This window comes from Accipiter gentilis, chromosome 17, assembly GCF_929443795.1.
Source record: "Accipiter gentilis chromosome 17, bAccGen1.1, whole genome shotgun sequence".
In the NCBI taxonomy this organism is placed as follows: Eukaryota; Metazoa; Chordata; class Aves; order Accipitriformes; family Accipitridae; genus Astur; species Astur gentilis.
The window spans coordinates 4,088,688-4,111,461 of record NC_064896.1 but is presented as its reverse complement, the minus strand read 5'-3'; the positions used below and the strand labels follow the sequence as shown (position 1 = coordinate 4,111,461).

Below are 22,774 nucleotides of genomic sequence, written 5' to 3'. Positions count from 1 at the left end.
TCGCTTGGCTCCGGGTGTCCGACGGGACTTGTGCTGTCACCGCAGAAGGAGCCGCTCCGGGAGATTTTATCTTGCAACAGAGCAGGGGCACAACACGGGCACCGTCAACCCCAAGTTACCTCCGACTTGATGAAATCGAGGCCCCAGGTTTTAGGGAAAGCTGGCCGAGACGGTCAGCAGGATTTCCTCTGAAAGGGGGGGCGTAAAAAAAGTTAACTTCTTGACAACTTTATGGATTTTTGGCACTGAAATGATTGCTTTTTCAGGAGGAGATCTTTTCACACATTTGGCAGAATAACTCCACACCCCTTGTTCGCACGGGCCGAGGGTGGCCGCGTTGGCACGCGGCTCCGCAGCTCCCTGCGATGGAAACTTTGACAAAAGCCATTTGCTAACACTGCATCACCACTCTGGTCTCCCGCTGCAATATCGTCTCCTGCCATTAAGTGCTGCAAACCCTGGAAGAAGTTCAAAAGCAGAGGCAAAGGCACATACTGCAAAATACCTCTTCAGCGCTGTTTGCTGACCTGCGGCGAGCTCCTCTTGAGCAAGCCCCTGCCCCGGCTCCCAGCAAGGCTTTCAGCAAACATCACCTTTGCCCAGTGTTTTTTCTGGTTCAGCTCCCCTTGGCTTTGACAGGGACGAATCTCATCGGGGTCGGGCAGTTTGCTGTTGCCGTTGCAGACAGCCGTCACGCAACGCTGACGTGTTTGAGCAGAGGAGAGCAGTGCTCAACCAACAACCCCCCTCCATTCCCACCCAGTCCCTCCTCCATCCCGAGCCAAAATGCATTTGTGCTTCTCCACGAGGACAGTTATTTCTTCTTGCTTCAGAGCACAGAAAGCCTTGCAGAGCAGCCCGCAGCTCCCGGCACCCTGGGGCCGGCTATAAAAACCATAATACTGCATTCAGGCGTTCAGATGATATCTTGCTCTCTTTATTTGTACTTTAAAAAGGAATGATCTGGGTAATGACAGCCCTACAGCTCTCGCTCGAGCTTGGCACAAATTTACAAACTCTCTTGGTGTTCCAAGGAGAGAGGAGAGAAGTTCAGAGCTCAGTACCTGCTGCACCGCACGCCGTCGTCCTTAACAGCTCAGCGCTTCCCCGAGTCACCCGGTTTGTAACCTCGGAGCTGGATTTGGCCTTGACTCACGTAACACAACTGACCATCACTCGAGAGCACTCGTTGAACAGAGAGGAAACGGCAACACTCGATAAACTTAATGTCTACATGTAAACCCAGCCTGTAACTTGGCAGCAACAAGCTGGGTTTGTTGTTGCAGTTTGGGGGGATGCGTTAAATGAGTTTAACGAGTTACAGCGCCAGCAGTTAAAGAAATGAGCTCTGAACCACATGGCTTGTGCTAGCTGCTGGTTTTGTTTCTTTAGCAGGTGATTTGGAGAGGGAGATTGAAGACGGGCTCTGAGTTAGCTTCCTCACCCATGCTGGCTACCATCCATAGGATGGATGGAGTCGTTACATCCTATATACACCCCGTGCCAATGCAAGGTGACGGACCAGCATTTCACAGCACAACCACGGCCCACGCCACCACCTCTGCTGCTGCGGCTGCTCAAAGGGAGGAAAACGGGCAGCGAAGTCGCTCCACGTCCCCCCCGAGAAATAACGCGAGTCTGGGGTGAGCAGAGCCACCGGCTCACGGTTGCTGCTGCAGCTTCCCCCAGCAGGCAGCTGCCTTTTTGTGACACAGCCGTGTCTCGCCGCCCTGAACCCCTTTCTCCCTCCCCGCCAGGCACGCAGCCATCGCAGGTGAAGGAAATGGATGCTGAAAGTTTCTTAACTGGCACTTAAAAAAAGGTCACATCAAAACTGAAAGATCAATTTGTTCCTCGGCGTCGCCATCAGTTATGCATGAAGGCGCAGACTGCCGGTACTCAGTACTCATAATCTGGGACATCTCCTCACACCGGAACAGGCAATTTAAACAGAAAAATGAACTTTTATTGAATTTTTTTTTTTTTTAAGTCTAACACTGTGGGAAGAGAGGCATCTCTGCAAAGCCCCTTTGCGCTGCCCACAGCCCAGCTCCAATACCCCAAAGGCAGCGTGGTGGTACACGCAGGTTAAATCTTTTTGTCAGCATCCCCAAATGAATTTCTCTGTCTGCTTCCCAGACGAGCGTTAGCAGTGTGATTAGCCCGGGAGCTGCGGGAGCCCAGTCGCTCCAAGCTCACAGCCAGCAAAAGCAGGAATTGCAGGGGGAGGCTGAGTACACAGGGCTGTGCCGGGATCTCTGGGCTGTTTGTATTTAAAAGGCAGCTGTACAAATTAAACTCCCCCCCAGGGAGAAGCATTTCGCACAGCGACTCAGAAATCTCTATCAATTAAGAGATTTTGTTTTTTTGATGTTACCAGCATCACGTTTTCTCTGCAGACGAGCCCGAAGCACCAACCTCCCTCTTCTCATCCACCCCTACCTGGAGGACAACCCCGCGACGCAGGGGCTGAGGCAGGGACAGATTTACCGAGCTGGCCGCGACGGTCACGTCCCGGCCCCACGCAGGAGAGAAGGCGGCCGTTGCGCAACCTCTGTGCATCCTGCGTGGCCGCATCCAGTCCCATAAACGTTTTCTGGAGGCAACACCACGGACTAGTGTCTAACTGCAGCCATCTTCCCACCTGGACGGCCCTGGGAACAGCCTTCCAAGGGACAGAAACCTCCCGTGGATGTTTCCAAGCGCTTGCTGCTGTGCATCAAGGCAGACGGAGAATTCAAGCAGTTAGAAATATAAAAGGACCACGGTAAAAATAAAGTCACCCAGCACAGACACTCCAAAAAATGGTACAACTTTTATTTTCCTCAGTAGAGATATTCTTTACAGCATTAAGGTTTTCTTAAAAAACTATATACATACATATATAGTATTGTGCATTTCAGTATATGCTCCTAGAGTCTCTAGAAAAGGAGAAAGATCAATGTACAGAGAAATCCTCACGGTCCATTCCTACAGCCCAAGCTCTTTTCTAGGAAGATCACCACTCCTCGGGGTCGGGACAAGGCGCTTACTACAACCACTTCTGCACAGGTTTGGCATCGCTTATGCGATAGGTTCACGTCTCTACCGTGTGCCTCTGTAGCACAGACAGACTCTGAGTAATTCCTTCAGTCGCGAGAGACTGATGCTACGCATAAGATCAAGTATGTCACGGGCACAGTAGTTTCAAGATGTAAAATTGCTTTAAACACAATTTTGCAGGATAAACAGAGCACACATTTTATTAAGAGACATGATGAGTCAGCTTCACAAGTCCTCAATACCTTATCACAGTAACACTTAGGGGGAAAAAAAAAAAATTAAATCTAAGTTAGAGTCACTCAGCTGTTTCCTAATAAATTCTTACAGCTGACAAAGGGGTTTTTCTTTTTTTTTTTTCTGCAAGCAGTTTTAAAAGAGTTATAAAGAGCTATCTGGGGAATGAATTAGTGTTTCAAAACCAAGTTACAAATCTATAAAACAGATTAGTATACTTCACATAAGGCCACAAACACTGCAAACGGTCAGTGCGACTATTTAGGATCATTAAAGTTAATCTTTTAATTAGCATAAGCTTTATACCTCCATTACTTATTTTCAATCCCAGGAGCAGATGAAGACAGCTTCCCAAGCCTCACCGGAGATGCGGCTGTCGGGGGTGGGGGAAAAGGATCGGAGTCCTGCTGGAAGGGGCACCTCTTGCTAATTGAACATCCAGGTATTGGTGTTGCCTAATCCAATTCCATTTGAGTCTATTGAGTGAGCAACCACCAAATGGTTCTGAGACAGTAAAAAGGCATGCACAGCCAAATCCACTTAGCAGAGCTAAGAACACAGATCTATTGTGCTACTGGGTTCACCCAACCTGCAACTTTCAACACGCTTTAGCAAAACGAATTGTTACTCCCTGGTGGTTTTGCTTTTAAAGCCAACAAGTGCAACGGAGCCTTAGTATTTTGAGTCGCATCAGAAATGGCGCACGCGAGTAGTCAGTTTTGAAACAGATCTGCAGCATTGCAGGGTTGGGGTTTTTTTTTGGGTAAATAGCTTCTGAAGAGAAGTTACAGGCACTGCTTACCTTGACAATTCGGACCACTGCTTTCAGTTCAAGTTTTAAAGTGCAAAACTTCATAGAGTCTTTGGGTATAAAAGTGTCAATCCCCATACAAAGCTGGCGAAGAAACAGCCAGAACCCATAGGGGTGATTGACAACTGTGAGAATATCACAGACATTCGCAACAAAAGCAAGATCTCTGCTACCTCTTTGATTTTAACACTGTTAGCAGCTGCTGCAAATCTCCTCCCCTCCGCCTAGGCAGGTGATGTGTTGTTCAAGAAACAGTGGATTAGTAACAGTTGTGCTTGCAATTGCATTTGCATCTGCAGACCTTTGTCTAGAAAAGTATATACAGAGAGACTTTGGTGTTGCATAGTCTTTTTTCAGAGAGGAACAGGCACTGCTGAAGGTTCGTCCATGGTATATTGCCACATAATACTGTAGATGCTCTACACACCTTCCGATAATACATGTAAACTGTAACGGCTATGAATAAATATGTTCAAGAGCATCTCGTGGTTTAGATAAAAGCAAGGTATAAAAATCTGCATTAGATTTCTAAAGCTTTGGTCTAAGCTGTGCTGTAACATCATCTGACTTGGTGAAGAGCCCTCAGAAGAGTCCCTTGCGTACAGCACCCAGAACAGCATGATTCAGTCCGTAGACTTTTAGTGGTTTTTTCTTTTGTCAGCTCTTAGATGCATTTGACCTCAAAACATGAACAGATCATCTTTCTCGCCTGTGTTGGAATCTATTTTGTTCCAGTCTACAGGTGAGAGCGTTTCTGCACTCTGGATGTCTTGAGCCGTCAGTCCCGTTTCGAGGACGTGAGGGTTTGTTCTCGACTGAGCCAGTCTAAGAGGGGAGAAAAACAGAAAGTAAGAACGCAAATCCGTGCAGTTTACAGCCTGGATGCTTGACGCATCCGTAATGCTGAACCCTAGCTGCAGTTCCACATTTCAAAATCCTCAAATGGAATGAAATAATTTGGTAAGGGAAGAGCTGGCACATACCATTTGCAGCTCTCAAGTTTGTTGCTGGTTTATCCTAACATCTCCCCTACAGGCATGCAGGGAATTTGCAGTCCGGACATCCCGTATATGAATGGTCTGGCAGAACAGTGCCCTTCTCCTCCCCCGAGCTATTGCTGGCGGGTGCATCGTTAGCTGGGATCTTAACGTACAGGCTCTGCTGACCAAAGGAGCAGCCTCATTGCAATGACTCGGTTTTCATGGTGGAGTGTCGGGACACACACGGCAGCAGCAGCGTGTGCTGTAGATGGCTGCACTCCCCGGCCCAAGCATTTAACTCTTTGGGTTAAGACGCAACCGCACTCAGATGATGTTTAATAGCCCACGGGATCAGCTTTAAGACGTCTTCATCTCAGCACATCCCAGATGTTTTGCAAAACCTAACGAGCCCCAGTTTATTGTTGCGTTATTAAATACCTCCGTGAAAACGTAACACTGCAGCATCAATTCTCCCAGGGCCAAAGGTTAACTCATATTTGGTGTTTCGTCCAGGGGAGGCATGGTGTCGAATAAGCCTCAGATTAAATTAGCCACATGCACGTTTTTAAATCAAGAAGAAAAATGCCCAGCGATGATGTTGTGGCAGGAACGCTTTCAGAAGCATCCGCCTCGGTGGATGAGCAGTCCAAATACTGAGTCACCAGAAGGCCAAGGGTGATGTGACAGCTTGGCATCCAGCAATACAAAACAAAAGACCGCAATCAACAACATCTGCTTAATTAAGTAGGGCAAGGAACAGAGGTGAGGAAAATAGATGACATTAAGACGTAAATTCAAGCAGCCCCTTTATCAAACATGACTTGGGACAGGGCTGCCGTGGAAGTGGAAGCTGTAAATCGTTCCCGAGAGCCAAACAAGACACAAAGGTCTGTTTCCTTGGGGCTGAGCGGGCACTTTTTGCACTGCTGCAAACCCCGGCGGAGGCGAGCGGCTTTCGCGGGGGTGACAGCGCCGGGCTCAGCCCTGCTACTGCCCGACTCCCTCTTTCAGCACCTCCCAGCCAGAGGAGGAGGTCTGGCACCTCGCTGCTGCCTGTAGCATCTGCACCCAAGGCAGCATTTTGCCCAAACTGGGCCCTCCGCTGCCCGAACGGCGGCTGGGTGGCTTCACGCACTGATCTGGAGGATGGGACCCACGTAAACTAAAGCATCCCCATCACCCCGCAGGGGCAGGAACCCTTAACCTGAAAGAAAACGGATTTGTTTAACATTGCTGGATTGCTCGGCATGCATGTGCAGGGAAGCTCTTAATTCCGATCGGAAAGCGAACTAAGCCCCATGAAGCTAACGGCCACAAACTCTGAATGTGCTCAGGCGCTTGAATTCAAAATTGGTGCATCAGAGTCATCCCGACGCAACCGCGCTGCAACAAGGACCGGTGGAGCAGGGAGGCTGCCCTCAGCAGTTGCTGTTGGTTTGGGGACAGATGGGAACGAAGTCCCGGAGTCAGTCCAAACCTCACGGAGGGGCGAGGAAGGGTAAAGTCCCCCGTGCCAGAAGCTGGGACCAGCATCACCGCAGCTAGCGCAGAGGCTGGAGACAGGCAGCCTCAAACCACCCCGGCAAGTGGGAGCAGACACGCCGACTGCTTGGGGAATTAAATTCCCTATCACATACAGCCTCTCTCCATCCTTAAAAGGTTGTCAAAATATTTGGCTTATCAGCCAGCCTCAAAGCCTATCTTTCAATTAACGGCTGAGGCACTGATGGGGCAGCTGCCTAGGTCAGATCACAGTGGCTGATTAGATTAGAAGCATTATTAAAAGCCAGTCACTAGTCAAGTCTCCCGGGCTGGTCCCTGGTGGCGTGAACTTGTAAAGGGAGTTATTAGAATTACCTTGAAAATGCCTCGTCCAGACCATCATCCATTTCCTTTGTTAAAGAGATAAAAAGAGAGAGCAGTAGTTGCTAAGAGAATGCACAAAAGTGTATTTAGAGATCCGGCTCTGCACTTGAGCACGGCAGACAAAAAAATATATATGTATTGACTTCCAAGCCCCTAAAGCAACATTCCTCCCGGCAACCTGCCTCCTCGGGCAGGTTTTATCTCACTCTCTGCACAAGCCCCAGGGCAAGAGGCGTAACTCCGGGTGGTCCAGGCTCCCTCAGAGCAGATCCCAGGGCTCGGGTCTGGGATGCTGCGCTCCCCTCCCAGCCCAGGGATGGGGCAGGGGCTTGGCCCTTTCCCACCATGTCCAAACCAGGCCAATTCTGCTCCGCTGCCTGCACGGGCTGCATCTGGCCCATCAGCTGGACCACATCCCCCTCTGGGGTTAACCACAGCCCTCGCCTGTTCCAGCTCTCAGCATGCGACTGGCATGTGCAGCGGGTTTCTGCTTAAGAGGGACCCGGACAAAGCTGGGCAAGATGCTCCAGGCATCCCTCGGGGCTCTTCGGAATCAGGAAAGCAAGTCTGCACCAGCACAGGGGGGAGCTGCGCTGCTTGAAAGCGGTTCTGGGATCCTTGATCTCTGATCTGCTCTTAAGGTTTCCCAGGGAAAGGATTTTAGTTGCTTGAGGGAGAAAGGTTTCCCATGCAGGGAGACGGGCTCTGCGTGAGGGCGTCGTGTGATGTGCTTACAGACTTAATGTAATACGTAAAGTATGAAAACTCTGCAAAAAGGGAGGTATTGGAGACCGCTGATAAGCCTCCAGGATTTGATATGACTTAGAGTTGATCTTCAGGTTTAACCTGAAAAGCCTCAGGCTCAGACCCGGCAGACTCAAGAAACAGGCTCCAGGCAAAGGCCTTTATCATTCCATTCTCCAAAATTCAGCAGACGGCGTGTTTCCAGAGAGGGCACGTGGCAGGGATGAGGTCCCAGATCAAGTGGGGCTTCAAAGACCAGCCCCAGCCTGGCTGGTGATGGAGCACTTGGGCATGGAGGGGGGTCCCGGACAGATGCACACCCAGGCACATGGGCTGGGTCGTTATTTTCGTATTATCAGTCCATGAAACAATTAAGCCAGATGACTGAGGACATTTTAGAGAAGCTATCCATGCTCATACAAGCCAGATACAGCCACAAACAAGAACAAGGGAAAAATAAGAGTAATAACGAACATAAATATAACCTGATTTTAGTGAACGGTAAACAAAAGCCATGGACATAATGATTTTTCCCCCTGAACAGAGCAGTTAGGTGGTCTCTCAATTAAGTGACAAACCACTGAGAAATGCTGCTCAAGAATAAGTAATATTCAATTACCTGACAGTGGCATTTCTCAGAGTGCCTCGCAATCTCATTCATTTATTTACAGAATCTAAAAAAGGCAGTAGCTACTCAAACACTAATCGATCATTTTGAGTAGGACACTGAAACCCAGCCTGCTCAGGCATCTCTGAAACCCTGCCTGAACGGCTCAGCTGCCCCAGAGCTCCCAGGGAGGGTTTATCCCATAAAAAGCCCCACGATGGGACCTGGAGCGCACGAATCGGAGGTGGCGTTGCATCCCTCCGGTTCGGCAGATGTCACGGTGCCCCGGGTACACACTTACCCACACCACGTTGTTATTTACAGAGGAGCTGGGCCCAAACATGCTGTTATCTAAGTGCGGGGAGTTTGCGCTGCTGGTCAGGGGTGATTTGGCAGGATCTTCTAAATCCAGCAAGTTCCCTGTGGCTGCTGCTGGGAACAGAGTGGAGAGGGAATGAGGCAGGGGAGGGGAGAACAGAGATGACGCGAAACCAAGCTTTTTTTGCAGTAATTGCTTCCCCTGAAAAGGGGAATCAAAGGGTTGCATCAAATTCCTTCAGGATGGCCCCAAATTTTAGCATGGAGGAGCTGCATTCACCCCAGTGGGGGGCCGTGGTTTCAGCCTGAGTAACTCGTGATGCTCAGATCAAGCATCTGAGACCCTCTCGACAGGGATGCAGGGGAGCATCGGCCGGCTCATCCCTCCAGCAGCCATCAGGGGAGGCTCCTGGGTACCCGCTTACGTTCAGGATGAGTCAGGATCGGCCCCAGGCAAAGCTGACACATCCCACTCAGGACATCCCAACCCCACAGCTTCACGGCCCAGGCTGGGAACAGACCCTGGGCGATATCCGCAGCTCAGCCCACGGCACCGATTCACCATCTTACAGAGATGCATCGTTGCTTTATAGGACCAAGGGCAAATCCCGCATTGCGCGAAGAACAGTTTGGAGCTTGGGGGCTGCCGGTACACCGCAGGCTGGGTTGGTTCAGAGAAGCCTCAAATCCTCCCCATCACCCACCCTGCACTAAGCGGGGATGCTGAAGCACCCCAGCTGCGGAGCATCCCTCAGGCAGACACCAGAGCCCATTTCTACACCTGTGGCAGTCCCGGGCCTCACTTATCCCAATGTGCCACCATTTGTGACAGATTCCTCCAGTCCTGGGCCTTCACATGAAGAAATGAGACATGCCAGCCTGGAAGGAAGCCCAGTTTAATGCTATTTTCCTCTGTGCCAAATCCTCTTATCTCCACGGCCAGCATGGAAGAGAGATTAGCCTTTTGTCCCACTTCTCCCTGGCTATGTGTTTTGCATTTCAGAGGCAACAGAGGACCCACAGCCAGGCACCGAGGGGGTATGAAGGGGTTTATTATTTAATTGTTTCATTTTCATGCATCTCTCCTTCCTTAGGGGAGCTGGAGGCGGAGTGGTACCTGGATGTCCATCTCCTTCAGCCAATGGGACGGCAAGCGTTTCAGGTCCGAGACAAACCCAAAATCAAACTTGGGACGTGGGGGTCCACGCTAAGCTCATAAGGACATTACGGCCAATTTGCCTGGGGCAGAAGTAAACAGATTTGGGGTGGCAGCAGCTGCGTATGAGGGGCTGTATGAGATATTTAAGGGGGAGATGGAAGGACTCGGCAGGCAGCCATGGTGTCCCAAGCGCTCTGCCAAGGGCAACGTCTCTGCTATGACAAAAGCATGTTTGCTCCTTGCTGGTTTTCAAAGCCTTCCCAGGAGCCTGCCCCATTCAGGGAAAACCCTGCAGACCTCACGTTCCCTGAGCCCGAAGCAAAGCTCTGCTGTTGGTGACTTACGTGCGTCAGGGTGGGCAGGGGCTTCCGAGCTGGGGCTGCTCGTCCCTTCTCCTTCCAAGAGGGACCTTTCCCGCTTCTCCTTCTCTGCAAAAGAAGGAGACCCCGTCACTGCCCGCAGAACGCTCCCCCACAAGCTTTTAGGGAGGAAGGACGGTGGGGGGACAGCTAGGACAGGCCACCAGGTCTCCTCTGCTCACAGCAGTCCAGGCTCCGAGTGCATTTTATAATCTTGTGGAAGGTGAAAGCAAAAATCCCAACAGCGGCAGGGCTCTGAGGTACCACAGAGAAGCACCAGGTCCTTCACACCCCGCCTGCAAGAAAGGAGCGCAGCCAAAATTTGGGTGGATTGACAAGGCTGTCGAGAAAAACTTGGAAGATGCCTTAAATCACGCCAGAGGTTGCACCAACCTTAACAGCAGCCTAGAAATTTGGAGGACAAGGGGAAAAGGCACTTGAAAGCTGGAAAAACCCCAAAGTCATTCCTTGAGCTTTCACTTGGAAGAGTAGGAAGAGGGGAGAAAAAAAAAAAACCAACAAAAACTTACCTTCCTTAGCTGCTTGCCAGAACTCAAATGCAATTTTGAAGGCCTGGGCTACGGTGAGGGTGACTGCTTGCGCCTGGAAAGACAGCAGTGAGGCAGCACGTTAATCGACGGGACCTCACGTAGATTTAAATAATTTGGAGCTTTTGCTTTGCAGATTCACATTAACCCGGACCCAACCAGTCCTCCGCTCTGCGCACTCCCCACCTGGCTGGGGAGGGGTGATCAAATATTGATGGAAGCAGAGACTTGCTCCATGTAGGACACGCAGCTCGTTGTAGACAAGTCTTTAGGTGTAATGGAATGACGGGGGAGGCAGGGACGTGGTTGTCACAGCCATCGTGCTGACGGGTGGGGAGAGAAGAGCTGCTCCTGACCGCGGGGCACAGGCGCAACTCTTCCTGCACCCCACGCTTAAGCGCGATCGAAACAAGGTGCAAGCGCTGCATCGCCCCGGGTTCGTCCTTGCAGCTCCCCGAGGGATGTGGCTCCCTGCTCCAGGGCTGGGCTGGGCTGCACCCACCGCAGAGCATCACCCACCAGAACGACCATCATCCCGAAGGGAATCGGCGCCCGGGCCGAGCCCTGGACCACGCCGCCGTCAGCCACGCCAGTGCTGGGGAGGGATGCGCAGAGCTGCAGTCCATCCCTCCCCGGCACTGCGCACGAGGATGCTCCAAAAACAGGCAGCGAGGTAAAATGCCACGGATATGCAGCTCTCTCCGACGGGCAGGACAAGAGAGATCCCAGGGTCTTCCCCCGGCTCCCCCGAGCTAAGCTGGGGTCTCGCTGGCTTAGACCACCAGCCGGGGCCACAGCAGGAGCAGGGACACCTTCCCCTTCAGTCCCTCCGTTCCTCCCCAAGCTGAGAGCTTGAGCGACATTAAAAAACCCCACCACCTTAAATAGCCTGAGTTGCTGGAGATGTATAAATAGTGACATAAATGCCAGTTTCATTAGGAGGAGGCAGAGCTCATGAGCAGTTTAAGTGCAAGGAGATAACGAGTAACACTCTGCAAGGCTGGTGCCTCGCAGGAGCCTTGAGGCACGAGTTTGTTTTACAAAACTGCAAACTAAACAAACCCAGATCCGGGTCCAGAACCCACAGCCCCTGGTCGCTCAGAGGATGGAGACGTGGGGGGTAGCGCAAACGGAGCACAGGCGTCCCCCAAAAGCCAGGCAGTCCCGCACAAGAGGGGCGAGGAGACCCAGCAAACCTATTGGTGCCAATTAAGCCTCGCAAAGCAGGAGAGCTCATTTGAATGTCGGAGCTATTTACATCTTTGATGGAAGTGCAAACGCTTTATGGCAAAAACTTAAATATGGTAATTAAGTATGAAACTCCTCACAGCTGTTTACAATTTAAGCTGTCACATCTGAATCAAGTTTAATAGACCCAGCTACCGTTGAGAATTACCCATGAACTAAAAATATAGACTAATTCTATGCCCATGACTGGTAGCTGTGCATACATTCAGGGACCCTGCCCTGGGGCAGGGACAGTCTCTGGTCTGGCAGCAGGGCATCACCTTAACCAGCATGATGTTCATGTGCTTTATAGACAAGGAAAAAAAAAAAAAAATTTCTAGTTTTTGCCACAAAAGGCCTTGGAGAACTTTATTTGGAGGGAGACGCACTGAGCTGATGTACCACAGAGATAATTCTTTTAGCACTGGAGAGACTTAAATTTTAATTTGCAGAGCGAGCCTTATCTGTGCCGTGCAAGGATGGGAGCGCACGCTGCAGAAAGGAGAGACAACTTGTAGCTTCTGTTATTCTCTCCTTGGAAAAAAACCCTCAAAACCCAAATGAGTCAGGAGAAGCGCAGAATATTAACAGAGCTGTGGTGGCCACGCTCTTGGGCACAGGGATGCTCGTAAGGACCCAGGAATCACCACGCTGGGATGCACCTGCGGATTCGGGAGATCCCGTTCTCCACTCGAGCCCCGCAACAGACAGGAGGGGAAGGATTTCTGGGGGCAGAGGGATCTGACCTGCCCTTCCTCTCCCCTAAAGCGCCTTCCTGCCGTGGGCAAGGGGCTCAGCCTCAGCTCTGGCTCCACTGGAGACCCCCAGGGCTCCCCTGGCCCCACCTGCAGCCAGTGCCCAGCGACCCACTTCTCCCCCTCACCACCTCATCAGTGCTGGGTCCCTGCCCATCCTGATGCACTGAATCGGCAGGAAAAAAATCCCACGAGCGGCTTCAAAGAAAGAGCCAGAGATCGTTTTCTATACGCAGGTCTCTGCTCTGAGCCCCGCTGGCACGCAGTGGGGTCTCCTGCGCTGCTCCGGCTGGGAAGACACGGCCCCGACTGCAAAGACGCTGCTCAAAACTGGACGAGGAGCTTCAACGGCAAGAAACAGAAGGAAGCCAGGGCGGCAAGCCCAGAACCACTGGCTAAATGCCTCCCATCAATGAGGCCACCCCCAGGCACCTTGCTGCCAGCCTCCCCGGAGACCTCCCCACCTGCCAAAGCCTTTCTCCGCACGCCGGGCTCAGCCGGGCTCCGGCAGCCCAGGGAAGCGGACGCTGAGCAGGGAAGAGCCCCAGCAGCTGGGACCGCAGCACGACAGGGTGGTTTCAGGTGCCGGTGCAGGGCCAGGTCCTTTCACCCCAGCCCCAGATCTTGGGGTAGAAAGGCTTTTTCCTGCCAAGACCATGGGCTTGAATCCAGCCCGGAGTTACGCTCGCTCGAGAGAGAGCGATGGAGAGCGATGGCCAGGCGCTGGGCAGCATCGCCAGGATTAACTGGCAGGCGGAGACGGCAGCGGGAGGGTGGGTGCTCTCCCGTAGCCGTTCACTGGGGCAGGGTCCCCCCTCGCTCTAACTGGGGGCAGAGCTGTTATCTCACCGGCGCGGCCCCTCTCTGCTTCCTCCTCCTACAGTCACATCCCCATTTCTTCCTCTGGACTGACCATTTTCCGTTTGGTACAGAGGAAGGCATGGCACTCCAGGTTCTCATTGAGCTGGTTCTGGGCAATGTAGGCAAACACTTTATCGTGGATCTTGTCTGCCGTGCAGTAGGATATCCTGAAAGACAGAATGAAATGTCTTGTCCGGGGCACTGCGTGCAAGGGAGATCAACCAACCCCTCCTCTGACCTGCCAGCAAGCGCCTACCCCAGGGCTTCCAGCTCCGGAGCCAAGCAGGGAAGGCAGAGGGAGCACAGGAGCGTTACCAGGCTTCAGTGCAACTCGTCCCAAAGCAGAGGAGTCGATGCCGCTGGTTTGAGCGTAAGAGAAGCCAAGAGCAACTCCCACAGCCACGGTGTGAACCACGTGCATCACACACAGAGGCAGGAGGGAAGAGAAAATGTTTCACCTTGTGGGAAAGGACAGGTTAGAGAAGGTAAAGACTCTGCAGTGTGCCAGCCTGGGACTACGCCTGACAAACGCTCTGCCTTCAGAAGAGAGGCTCGGAAGATTTTCCTTGGAGAATAAGGTTGCAAGGAGAGAGAAGGACCTGTTCTCAGCCTACGATTTAATCTCGAGGCTCAAACCAGGGAAAGAAATTGATGCATGGGTGCCCAAGAAAAGCTGTTGGAAAGGCTGAAATTCAGGCTCCGAGATCCGCAGTAGCAGATGCACAGTGTGCTCCGAGACCCCTGAGCACACGGGACATGGGGAAGGAGGCTCAGCCTCCTCCGTGGAGCATCCCCAGGATGGCTGTGTCTCTCCCAGCCCCCGAGCAGGGCAGGGTTGACTCCAAAATGCCAAACAAGGCTCTGGAAGAGCAACAGGCTGACCTGTTTGGGGAGACCAGGCTCTGACCGAGGGCTCAGGTCCCTTCTGCAGGGCAGCGGGTCCCTCAGCATCAGCCAGCACCATCTCCCACGGGTCCATCCGTGCCAGGAGCTGCAGGACTAAGCGTCTGGTCTGGAGCCAGCGAGCACAGGTCGGAGCAGCCCCAGAGGTTTAGTGCAAGGCGGCAGGCACGAGCAAGCAAGCAAAGCCTCTTCCCTGGGCACGCGACAGATCAAACAGGTGTTAAGGAAAGAGAAAACCCGAGGAGAAAGTGGGACGCTGCGGTGAAAGTCTTCCCATGGCCCCACGTTGCCCTTTCAGCTCCCACTCTTGTTGCCCCCGAGAATTTGCAGGGATGGGACTGGAAGGTCTCAGTTGCCAGCAGATGCTGGGACTTAAAAAAAGCCACATTCAAAATTTATTTATACTGCATTAGTTTCCTGTTGCGTGTGAGGATGCCTCTGCTCAATGGCCTACATTTTGTTTTCCAGAGCTGAGCCACGCTCTGGATTAAACAGGCACTTGGAAGTTCATTCCTTTCTCCCATTTTTCCCAAAACAGTGTGGCCACTCTTAATAATTGTGACGAAGCTGTGGAAGGTCATCTGCGCAGGCACGCAGCCCTTCCAACAACCCCCAGCACTCAGCTCAATATTTGATGGCCATTAATTTCCAGGGAACGGATAACTCACACCCACCTCTGAAGTGAGCCAGTTTTACAACCGAGGACTCTGGCAGCAGCACGTCTGGTGACAGTGGCTGCATTTTGGCTGCGGCCACCCCATGATCTGGGGCAAGAGCTCAGAGCCAGGATCATCCCGGTGAGTAGAAGAGCCGAAGAGAAGACAGCAGAGGTGTTACAGGAAAGCCCTGGGACCACCACCGGTGGAGCACGCTCGCAGAGCAGGGAGATGACCCCCCCCCCCGCCCAGCGCACACAGACCCCAGCTTTCGCTGCGACGGCTGCTGCCGCAGCACCAGCATCTCTGGGGAGCAGCGTCAGTCCCCACATCGACAGCGTATTTAGGGTGGGCTGACTTCAGTCAACTGAATTGAGGGGATGCTCGTACGTGAGCACTGACCAGGAGGAACAGCTTTATCGACGGCTCTTAGAGCGTTGGGGAGAATTTAAGGCGGCACCTAGAAACCCCGGCCCCACGGCTCTGACTGCTTTTACACCAGCGCAACGATCCCGATTTTGGCACGGCCGCTTCGCCCAGCTCTGCTCTTTACCAGCAGCTTTACCTCCTGGGGAGGGCTGGGGCCCAGCACCGGTGGCTGTATGCAACTGCTTAGTTTGAACTGGAGAAAAGCAAGCGGGTTAGTAGTCTGGTTAGAGGGAGTGCCCCCATCCCACATCTAGCAAAGGGGGACAGAGCAGCGGGTGAAGGACAGAAGCAGAGCGTGGGGGATGTAGAGGGAAAAGAGATGGAGAAGATAGAAAGGGCCAGACCTGAGCTGAGCTCTGTTCCACCAGGCTCGCGCCTGCCTCCAGCCTCTTCGGAAGAAATACTTGCCAAAGTCAGAGGAGTGGATAGGGGATAATCCATCCTCACCCTCCCCACACTGGTAATGGGTCTCAGCAGCTGTCCCAGCCCTACGCTTTGTCAGAGCTATTTAAACACATCAAAGGTGCAGAGCAGCCAGCAAGGGGAGGGCAGCCCCGGCTCTGTTGCTCACGTCCTCACCCGCTCAGAGATTCTCCGACCATCCTCCGTATAAGACTCGTGCCGTCACCCTAGATGCTTTGGCATTCCTATTGCCAAAAAAAGGCAGTAAAGCCACGCGTGGCCACGGAGCGCTTGACTGCGCATCTGCGGTCCGCGCGCTCGACACCTCCAGGCTCGTCACGGCTTTCCTTACCACTGGCTGGACACTTTTGCACCAGCCGTAAATTTACCATAAATTTAGCAGCCACCCTCCTTCCCCCACCTTTGCTTTCCGTCAAGATGTGATGGCCAGCGAGGCGTCAGCTCAGCCTGGGTGGAGACTGGAGCAGACGAGGAGCCTTGGGGCACGCACACACCGAGGTGCATACCATAACCCACCTGTATATGGAGATGTTCTCGATCAGCTCATTCGTTCCGCTGTCGTTTAACACGATCCCTCTGGGCGAGACTTTCAGAGTCACTTTCTGCAGTTTCTTTCCACTTGCTTTCGCCTTTAGAAGGAAAAGAGGAAGGGGAAAGTTACAGGCTTTTAACACTGACACATCCAAAGGTACACGAGCAGAGCAGAGACTCTAGATACAGACTACCTAATAGCACTCATCACTACTCCCCACTGAATTTGCTATCAGGTGTGATAAGGCACCTGTTAAAACTTTTCCTTTCCTGAAGCAGTGATTTTTGCTGGCATTAACAAGACAAGGACACACACCGTCCACCCCACACTGCGCAGAGGTACTTCCAGCCCAGCACCTCCAGGAGAATTTCCTTGTGGCCACCTGCACCAAGCAGCAGCTGCTCTGGCTGAGCTGGGCGAGTGCTTGGTGAAACCCTCGGGATTTTGGCTTTAGGGTCAGCTCTGGAGCAGAGGGGGACACCAGCACAAACAAGGGAGCTGTGTTGGGAGCAGGATGGTCCTGCAGGACGTGGGCTCCCAAGCAGTTGGCTTCAAGCTGTGCTGCCAAACCCTGCTCAAGTTGGAAAGCATCCCCCGTGCCAAGGTCAGGACACCAGCTTAAAAAGTAACTAGATTTTTAAGTGCCGCTTTCTCTTATTTACTAGCCTCGTGCTTTCAGCCTTCAGGTTACATTCAGCTCACTACCCATCTTCTTGCCTCCCCAAAAATACAAAAAAACTACCCAGCTAGCTAGTTACAGACTGCAGACCTGGATCCTCAGCCCTGCTCCCTGGAGACCTCACTTGAGCCATGTCCAGACCGGCTGGCGGTCAATCCTGCCCCTCCAAGGCTGGCCTTAGTCCTGGGCCTTTTATTTAAAGGCTCCATTCTCGGTCGATCAGAGCAGTCGTGAAAGGCTCTGCCAGCAGCAGCTCCCGTTTCATGTGAGCGCTCCCCTTCCGTCCAGCTCAGCACATGCCAGGAAAGGATCCGTCATTACCCAGCGCAGTTCGCCACCCCATTGAGTTTTACGACGGTTTACTGTACAATTGGGTCCTTGCCTCATTCAGTTTTATAAGGGCTTAAAGAAGCGTTAATTTTACTTGGAGCATGGTGAGCAGGGGCTCCAGGGAGGCTTGGTGCTAGAGGATGGCTGAAAATCAGTACCTCTTGCATCAGAGGTTACAGCGGGACGGCAGCTGTATTGGCTGGGAATCGGAGCAAGCTGTCCTGCTCCCTTCTCCTCTTAACCCTCCAAACCGTGGGAAGGAAAACCCAGAACTGCATGTCAGCTCTTGGATGCGCGCTGGCTGCACTCAAAATGCTGATCCCGCCTCGCAAGAGGAGATACAGCCCCGGGGAAGGCTGATTTCACAAGGTCAGAGGCTTCTTCTACACCCAGGGTCACCCAAGCTTATCAAGGGGAGCCAGAGCTCAGACACGTAACACCAGCTTTCCGCAGCCTGCCCCATCTGTGGGCTGGGGCTGTCCCTGAGGGCTTCCCAGTGCCGCTGTCTGCATTTCTACCTACACCACCAGACGCCTGCTCACCCCTGGAAGAGCTGGACCTGCAATCCTGACACCCCCCCAGCCTGTAGACGAAGAGCACTGCCTCCAGACCTGCGGCTTTCGAAACTCTCCCCAGTGACAGACTTGTTTGAAGAGCAGAAGACAGGGCTCTGCTCCAGCACGGACACTCACGGTGGCAACGATCCTTTTGACAGCGGCCGCGGAGAGCTCCTCTCCCTTGGGCTGCTCCACCAGCGTCATGCCCATGTATTTGAGGCTGAAAAGCATCCCCTCCAGCAGCGTCTCGCGGGTATCGGTCCAGTTCTCCGGGAGCTCTAGAGAGACAACAAAGAGGCTCTTAGATTCCCAAACGCACAAGAATATCCCTGTCAAGCCCAGAGGGAAGGTTTAGGTACGAGCAGCGTGTTGGTTTAGCTACTGCCTGGAGTCCCGTGCCCCAGCGGCTTGGAGCGCGCAGGGCTGCCACGGCTTTCACAAGGTGTTGGGGGAAGAAGAAGAGGCAGAGACCCGGCTATCAGAAGAGGTGACGGCATGCCTCAGCCACGCAGAAACCGCGAGGCGTTCACGTGGAGGACATCGTCGTCAGCCTCCCTAGCTCTCCAAGGCAGCAAAAATAAAGCCCCAGAATTTCTTCCACGAGCCACAAGGAAATAGCAGCAACCCTTTAAGATCCATCGGCTCCTCAGTTTAATGGCGAGTACCGAGGCCAACACCACAACCAAGGGGGGACCCTGAACATCAGCCCCAGCCAGGCGCAGGGTGCCGCCCCACGCACGGCCATAACCTTACCCTGAGCCAACCATCACCTACCCACAGAGGCTAAGACGGGATTTGCCGCTAGCTAAGCCCACGCACAGCCGCGGGGATCCAGGTGATGTGCTGCGACTTGCTAAATCGGTCACCAACAGCTCTGAAGAGCCGACCGCGCGGGTGAAGCCTCAACGAGGAGAGGTCTCCGAAGTTTGGGACCAAACCGACAGTCAGGTGGGTTATTTCTAAGCCTGAAATTGCACCGCAGGAGCTAACTTCCAGACACGGAGCTGGTGACCCGGGATCTGCAGCTCTTGTGTTTGAGGAGGATCTTGCTTTGAGCGGGAGGTAACAAACCCCAGCCTTCCTGAAGTGGCCCACAGACAAAACACGTCCCTGAAAAAACATGTCCCTGAAGGCTTCGCTGCCTTGTATTCGGCCGCCTCCAAGCAACGGGGCCAAACTCTGCAGCTCCCTGCAAACCTGCAGCGCCAGGAAGGCAGGGTTGGGGGGGGGGGACGGGGACGGGGACGGGACGTGCCCCTGGGGTAACCCCCGGTGACTCAACCTCCTGGTAAAGGCAAGATGGGAGATAAGCCATAAACCCGGCACCATTCCCAGTACCGGTTGTGGGTGCCAAGCGGTGAACCACCCCAACCAGCCTGGCGCTGGCTAAAGGCGAAGCGACGGAAGCTGGCGGGGGGGAGCGGTCCCATGGGGAGACAAAAGCTTGCAGGAGGGCAGGAGCTCCGCACCCGACACGCAGGTCCCAAACCCGGAGAGGGAAAAGGAAAACCCAAGGACGAGCGGGATGCCGCATTTACCTTACGTCCCAGCTAGAAACAAAGGGTGCCGGTGAAAAACCTGGATTTTTCAAAAGCCAAGGGTGCCGCCGGTGTCCTAGCACACTCTGCAGCTGAAGCCAGGTGAACACGCCGGGGTGGAGGGTGGTTTACCTGCGACGGACGGGCAGCTGCCTGCCCCACGCTCCCTAGGCACCGGTCCCGTATCCCGTGCAGGGCAGCTCGGGGCCTCACCGAGGACGGGGACCCTCCGAGCACCCCACGCTGCCCGGGACGATGTCAGCTGCAGCGAGGCCCTGGCTACCCACAGCTCACGCTGCCCTGGGACGGAAACAGGGGCGGTTTAAGCGCAGCCACCGAAATGCTTTCGGAAAGGAAGGAGAACCTGCGGCAGCACAGACAACCCTCTCCACGCATCCTGTTCTTGCACCGTTCGCTACCACCTCACCCGCCTTCCCGTTAATTGCAAACGATCGCGTCCAGGCCCAGGGTGCGTCAGTCCCGTGGGGCGACGGCCATGCCCCCCCACCCCACTGAAGGGCACGGAGGGGTGGGGGGGGGGGTTGTTGGTTTGCAAGGTGGCTCTGCAGCAGGTTCAGGGCGAGTCCAGGGGCTGCTGCGTCTCAAGGGACGTCTCTGCCAGGCGTATGCTGCGAGGCCACGTTGGGGCAGCACCCCACATCTGCCACACAGACACCCCCCCCACCCCAAGCCTGCCCTCCAGCCAGCTGTCCCCTTCGTGTCCCACAGCCGTCAGCCCTTAATCCTAGCAAAAAGGTGTAACGAAGCCAGGTCAATCTCATCAGATTAGTAAAATCAAGAAGTTTGATCTTAACTGCGGGCGGTACAGGTAGGACAAGGCACCCTCCTGCTGCCCGCTGTGATGCTGGGGGGGGGTGGGGGGGGGGTCCAGGGTTGGTCCCCCCCCTTTCCCGGCCACAGTGGGAGGATGCCTGGCAGTGGCCAAGTGGCCGCTTGCCCAGGGGCCAGCGATGGGGTGATGGAGCCAGTAGTGGGACGAGGCCAGAAACCACCCGCCCCAGGCTGGGGGACACGAACAGCCCCCCACCCACCCACTGGGGGATGGGGACAGCCCCCCACCCACCCATTCATCCTATCCCACTGCTGCACAGGGGAAGGGGTGCAGGGGGAAGGTGGGTGCAATAGTGGGGGGGGGGGGGAGAAAAAGGAGGGGTGAAAAAAGGGGTGCAAGAGAGAGGAGCAGAGCAGAAAAGGGGTACAGGGGGGCATGGAAAAAACCAGGGAGGGGGAGCCCAGGGGGTAAAGCGGGGTGAAAAGGGGGTGCAGGAGAGAGGGGAAGCTCAAGGAAGAAGAAAAGTGGGTGCAGGGGGGGTGAAAAGCGGGATAAAGCCGGGAAGAAGGACGGGGGGGGGGTGCAGGACGAGGAAGGGGGGGTGCAGGACAAGGCGGAGGGGGGTGCCGGGGGGGGGGGAAAAGCAGGGTCGGCGGGTCTCACTCTTGTGTCGGCCGCCGGCCCAGGAGGGTTTGTGGCCGCTGGGGCTCCGCAGCAAAGCGCGACCCGCCGACTTGAGCGCGTCCATCCCCGCTCCGCTCCGCTCCCGGCCCCGCCGCCAAACTTTCCTGCGGCGCCACCGCTGACGGCGTCCGGGGGCGGGGCCCGCATGCAAATCAAGGCGCCGTGACGTCAGAAGGGCACGCCCCGCCCACCCCGCCCGGGGGTCCCCGCGAAGGTTTTTTTTTTTTTTTTTTTATTATTATTATTATTATTGCGGGGGGGGTCCCCGGAAAGCTGCAGGTTCCCCCCCACGCCGAGATGCGGGGGGATGATGCTCCCCGTAGAGTTTCCCCGCTGTTCCCAAACGCCTGGGGGGGGGGGGGGGGGGGGGGGGCAGCAAACACCAGCTCCACGGGGGTCCCACTTTTCCCACGGGGGGAGCCCCCTTTCCCACGGTTTGGGGGGGGGGTGGGGGGTCCCTACAGAGATTCAGGGCAGGAAATTCCTTCCCGGGGTTCCATGACCCACGTCACCCCACTTCAGCATCCTCGGGCGCCACCGAAAAAAACCAACCAAAAAAAAGTTGGGTTTGCCCCCACCTCAGGATGCAAAAATGCGATACAATATTTTAATGTTGTGTTTGATAAAGGTTAGCCTGAGCATGTGCCGCCCCTCCGTGTCACCGCAGCCGCCGGTATGCTTTTAACTCAGCCTGAACGTAATTGTATGGAAGATTAAGGCCCTCAAAGGCTTTCCGAAATTAAAGGGATAATAACGAGGAGGTTAAACCCCATATTTAGGATTTGTAGAATAATGCCTTACAAAGCCTATTATTCACAGAAACATTTGTGTAATTGAAAATCTGGTTTTAGTTAAATTTTAACATTCCCCTCTCACGTTTGTAGCCGGGATCCAACACGCAGGAGTCACCCAGCCAAACTGCCGGGCAGCTGGATGGCAGCGACCGGTTCCCCTCCGCAGCAGGACACGAGGGGGTGGTGGAAGGGTTGAGCAGAACCTCTTCCAAAAAGCCCAGTCTAAAATAGGACGGTGCCACTGGTACGTCTCCACTTAGCGCCTGGTTTGAATCTAGCACGCAGGGGGTGAGCCAGGACGGTGACCGAAACTTGAAAGAAGAAACTTCCCCTGAGGGCTAACCACGTCAGAGCCGCTCTCTAAGGGCAGCGGCACGCAAATACCAGAAAACCTGAAAAATCGCTGCGTCAGGAACAAATTTGAGCATATACATAGATCCATCTCCGTGCAGCAACTCACTTAAGCATCTGCACTTACTTTAAGCACATGCCGAGACGTAACTGAAGTCCAGGGTTTTAAGCACAAGCTCAAATGTTTCACTAAATCATCGACGAAACTCAGCTCCCACCCAGCAGCCTGCATTTCACTGGAGGACTTCCCGCTTGCCAATATCTGAGGAGTTAAGGCAGACACCTTTGCAATTAATTCATTGATAAACTAGCTTGAGAAAGCCACCTGGCAGGTATCGGACACATCCGTGATTTATTTTCCTATTTCTGTATTTTGCACCACCGCTGGCTAAATAAATCACACCATGCTCCGGTTCACTCAGGCAGCAGCTTCTGCACTTGCGTGCTGCTCTGCTGCTTCCTTCCCATCGTTTCCTCCGCGGCAATTTCACAGGGCAGCTACTGGCCACGATCCCGATACGGAAAGATCCGCAGCGTTCCTGCTGCTGCGATCCTCCCCTGCTACAGCCGCTCCTGGACTGACCTTTGTAGCTC

General features: G+C 53.9%; 1 protein-coding gene across 5 annotated transcripts; it reads right to left on the bottom strand.

The window, feature by feature from the left end:
* Window positions 1-2,791: 2,791 nt before the first annotated feature.
* On the bottom strand, window positions 2,792-21,161 carry LDLRAP1 (low density lipoprotein receptor adaptor protein 1). 5 transcript variants are annotated; one of them, XR_007508555.1, is made up of 10 exons: window positions 21,015-21,161; window positions 18,156-18,298; window positions 16,439-16,551; window positions 13,564-13,678; window positions 10,651-10,723; window positions 10,106-10,189; window positions 8,586-8,716; window positions 6,925-6,959; window positions 5,071-5,754; window positions 4,827-4,912 (listed from the first exon to the last, which is right to left on the bottom strand). XR_007508555.1 is itself a non-coding variant. In XM_049820909.1 (9 exons), the coding sequence occupies exons 1-9, from the start codon at window positions 21,097-21,099 to the stop codon at window positions 4,768-4,770; spliced, it is 924 nt and encodes a 307-aa protein (XP_049676866.1). In that variant the 5' UTR covers window positions 21,100-21,161; the 3' UTR covers window positions 2,792-4,767. The 5 variants fall into 5 exon arrangements, 4 of the variants coding, with proteins under 4 accessions (XP_049676866.1, XP_049676868.1, XP_049676867.1 ...); XM_049820909.1 differs by lacking the exon at window positions 5,071-5,754 and having other exon boundaries at window positions 2,792-4,912; XM_049820911.1 differs by lacking the exon at window positions 5,071-5,754 and having other exon boundaries at window positions 2,792-4,912; window positions 8,586-8,713.
* Window positions 21,162-22,774: the final 1,613 nt, after the last annotated feature.

Excerpts from the sequence above, each read along its gene's own strand:
- LDLRAP1 (XM_049820909.1), bottom strand. The coding sequence starts at position 21,099 with ATGGACGCGCTCAAGTCGGCGGGTCGCGCTTTGCTGCGGAGCCCCAGC. Across the intron at positions 16,552-18,155 it reads TCAAAAGGATCGTTGCCACC|GCGAAAGCAAGTGGAAAGAA; the intron begins GTGAGTGTCCGT and ends TTCCTTCTAAAG. Across the intron at positions 8,717-10,105 it reads CCCTGCCCACCCTGACGCAC|CAGCAGCCACAGGGAACTTG; the intron begins GTAAGTCACCAA and ends CTCTGTTCCCAG.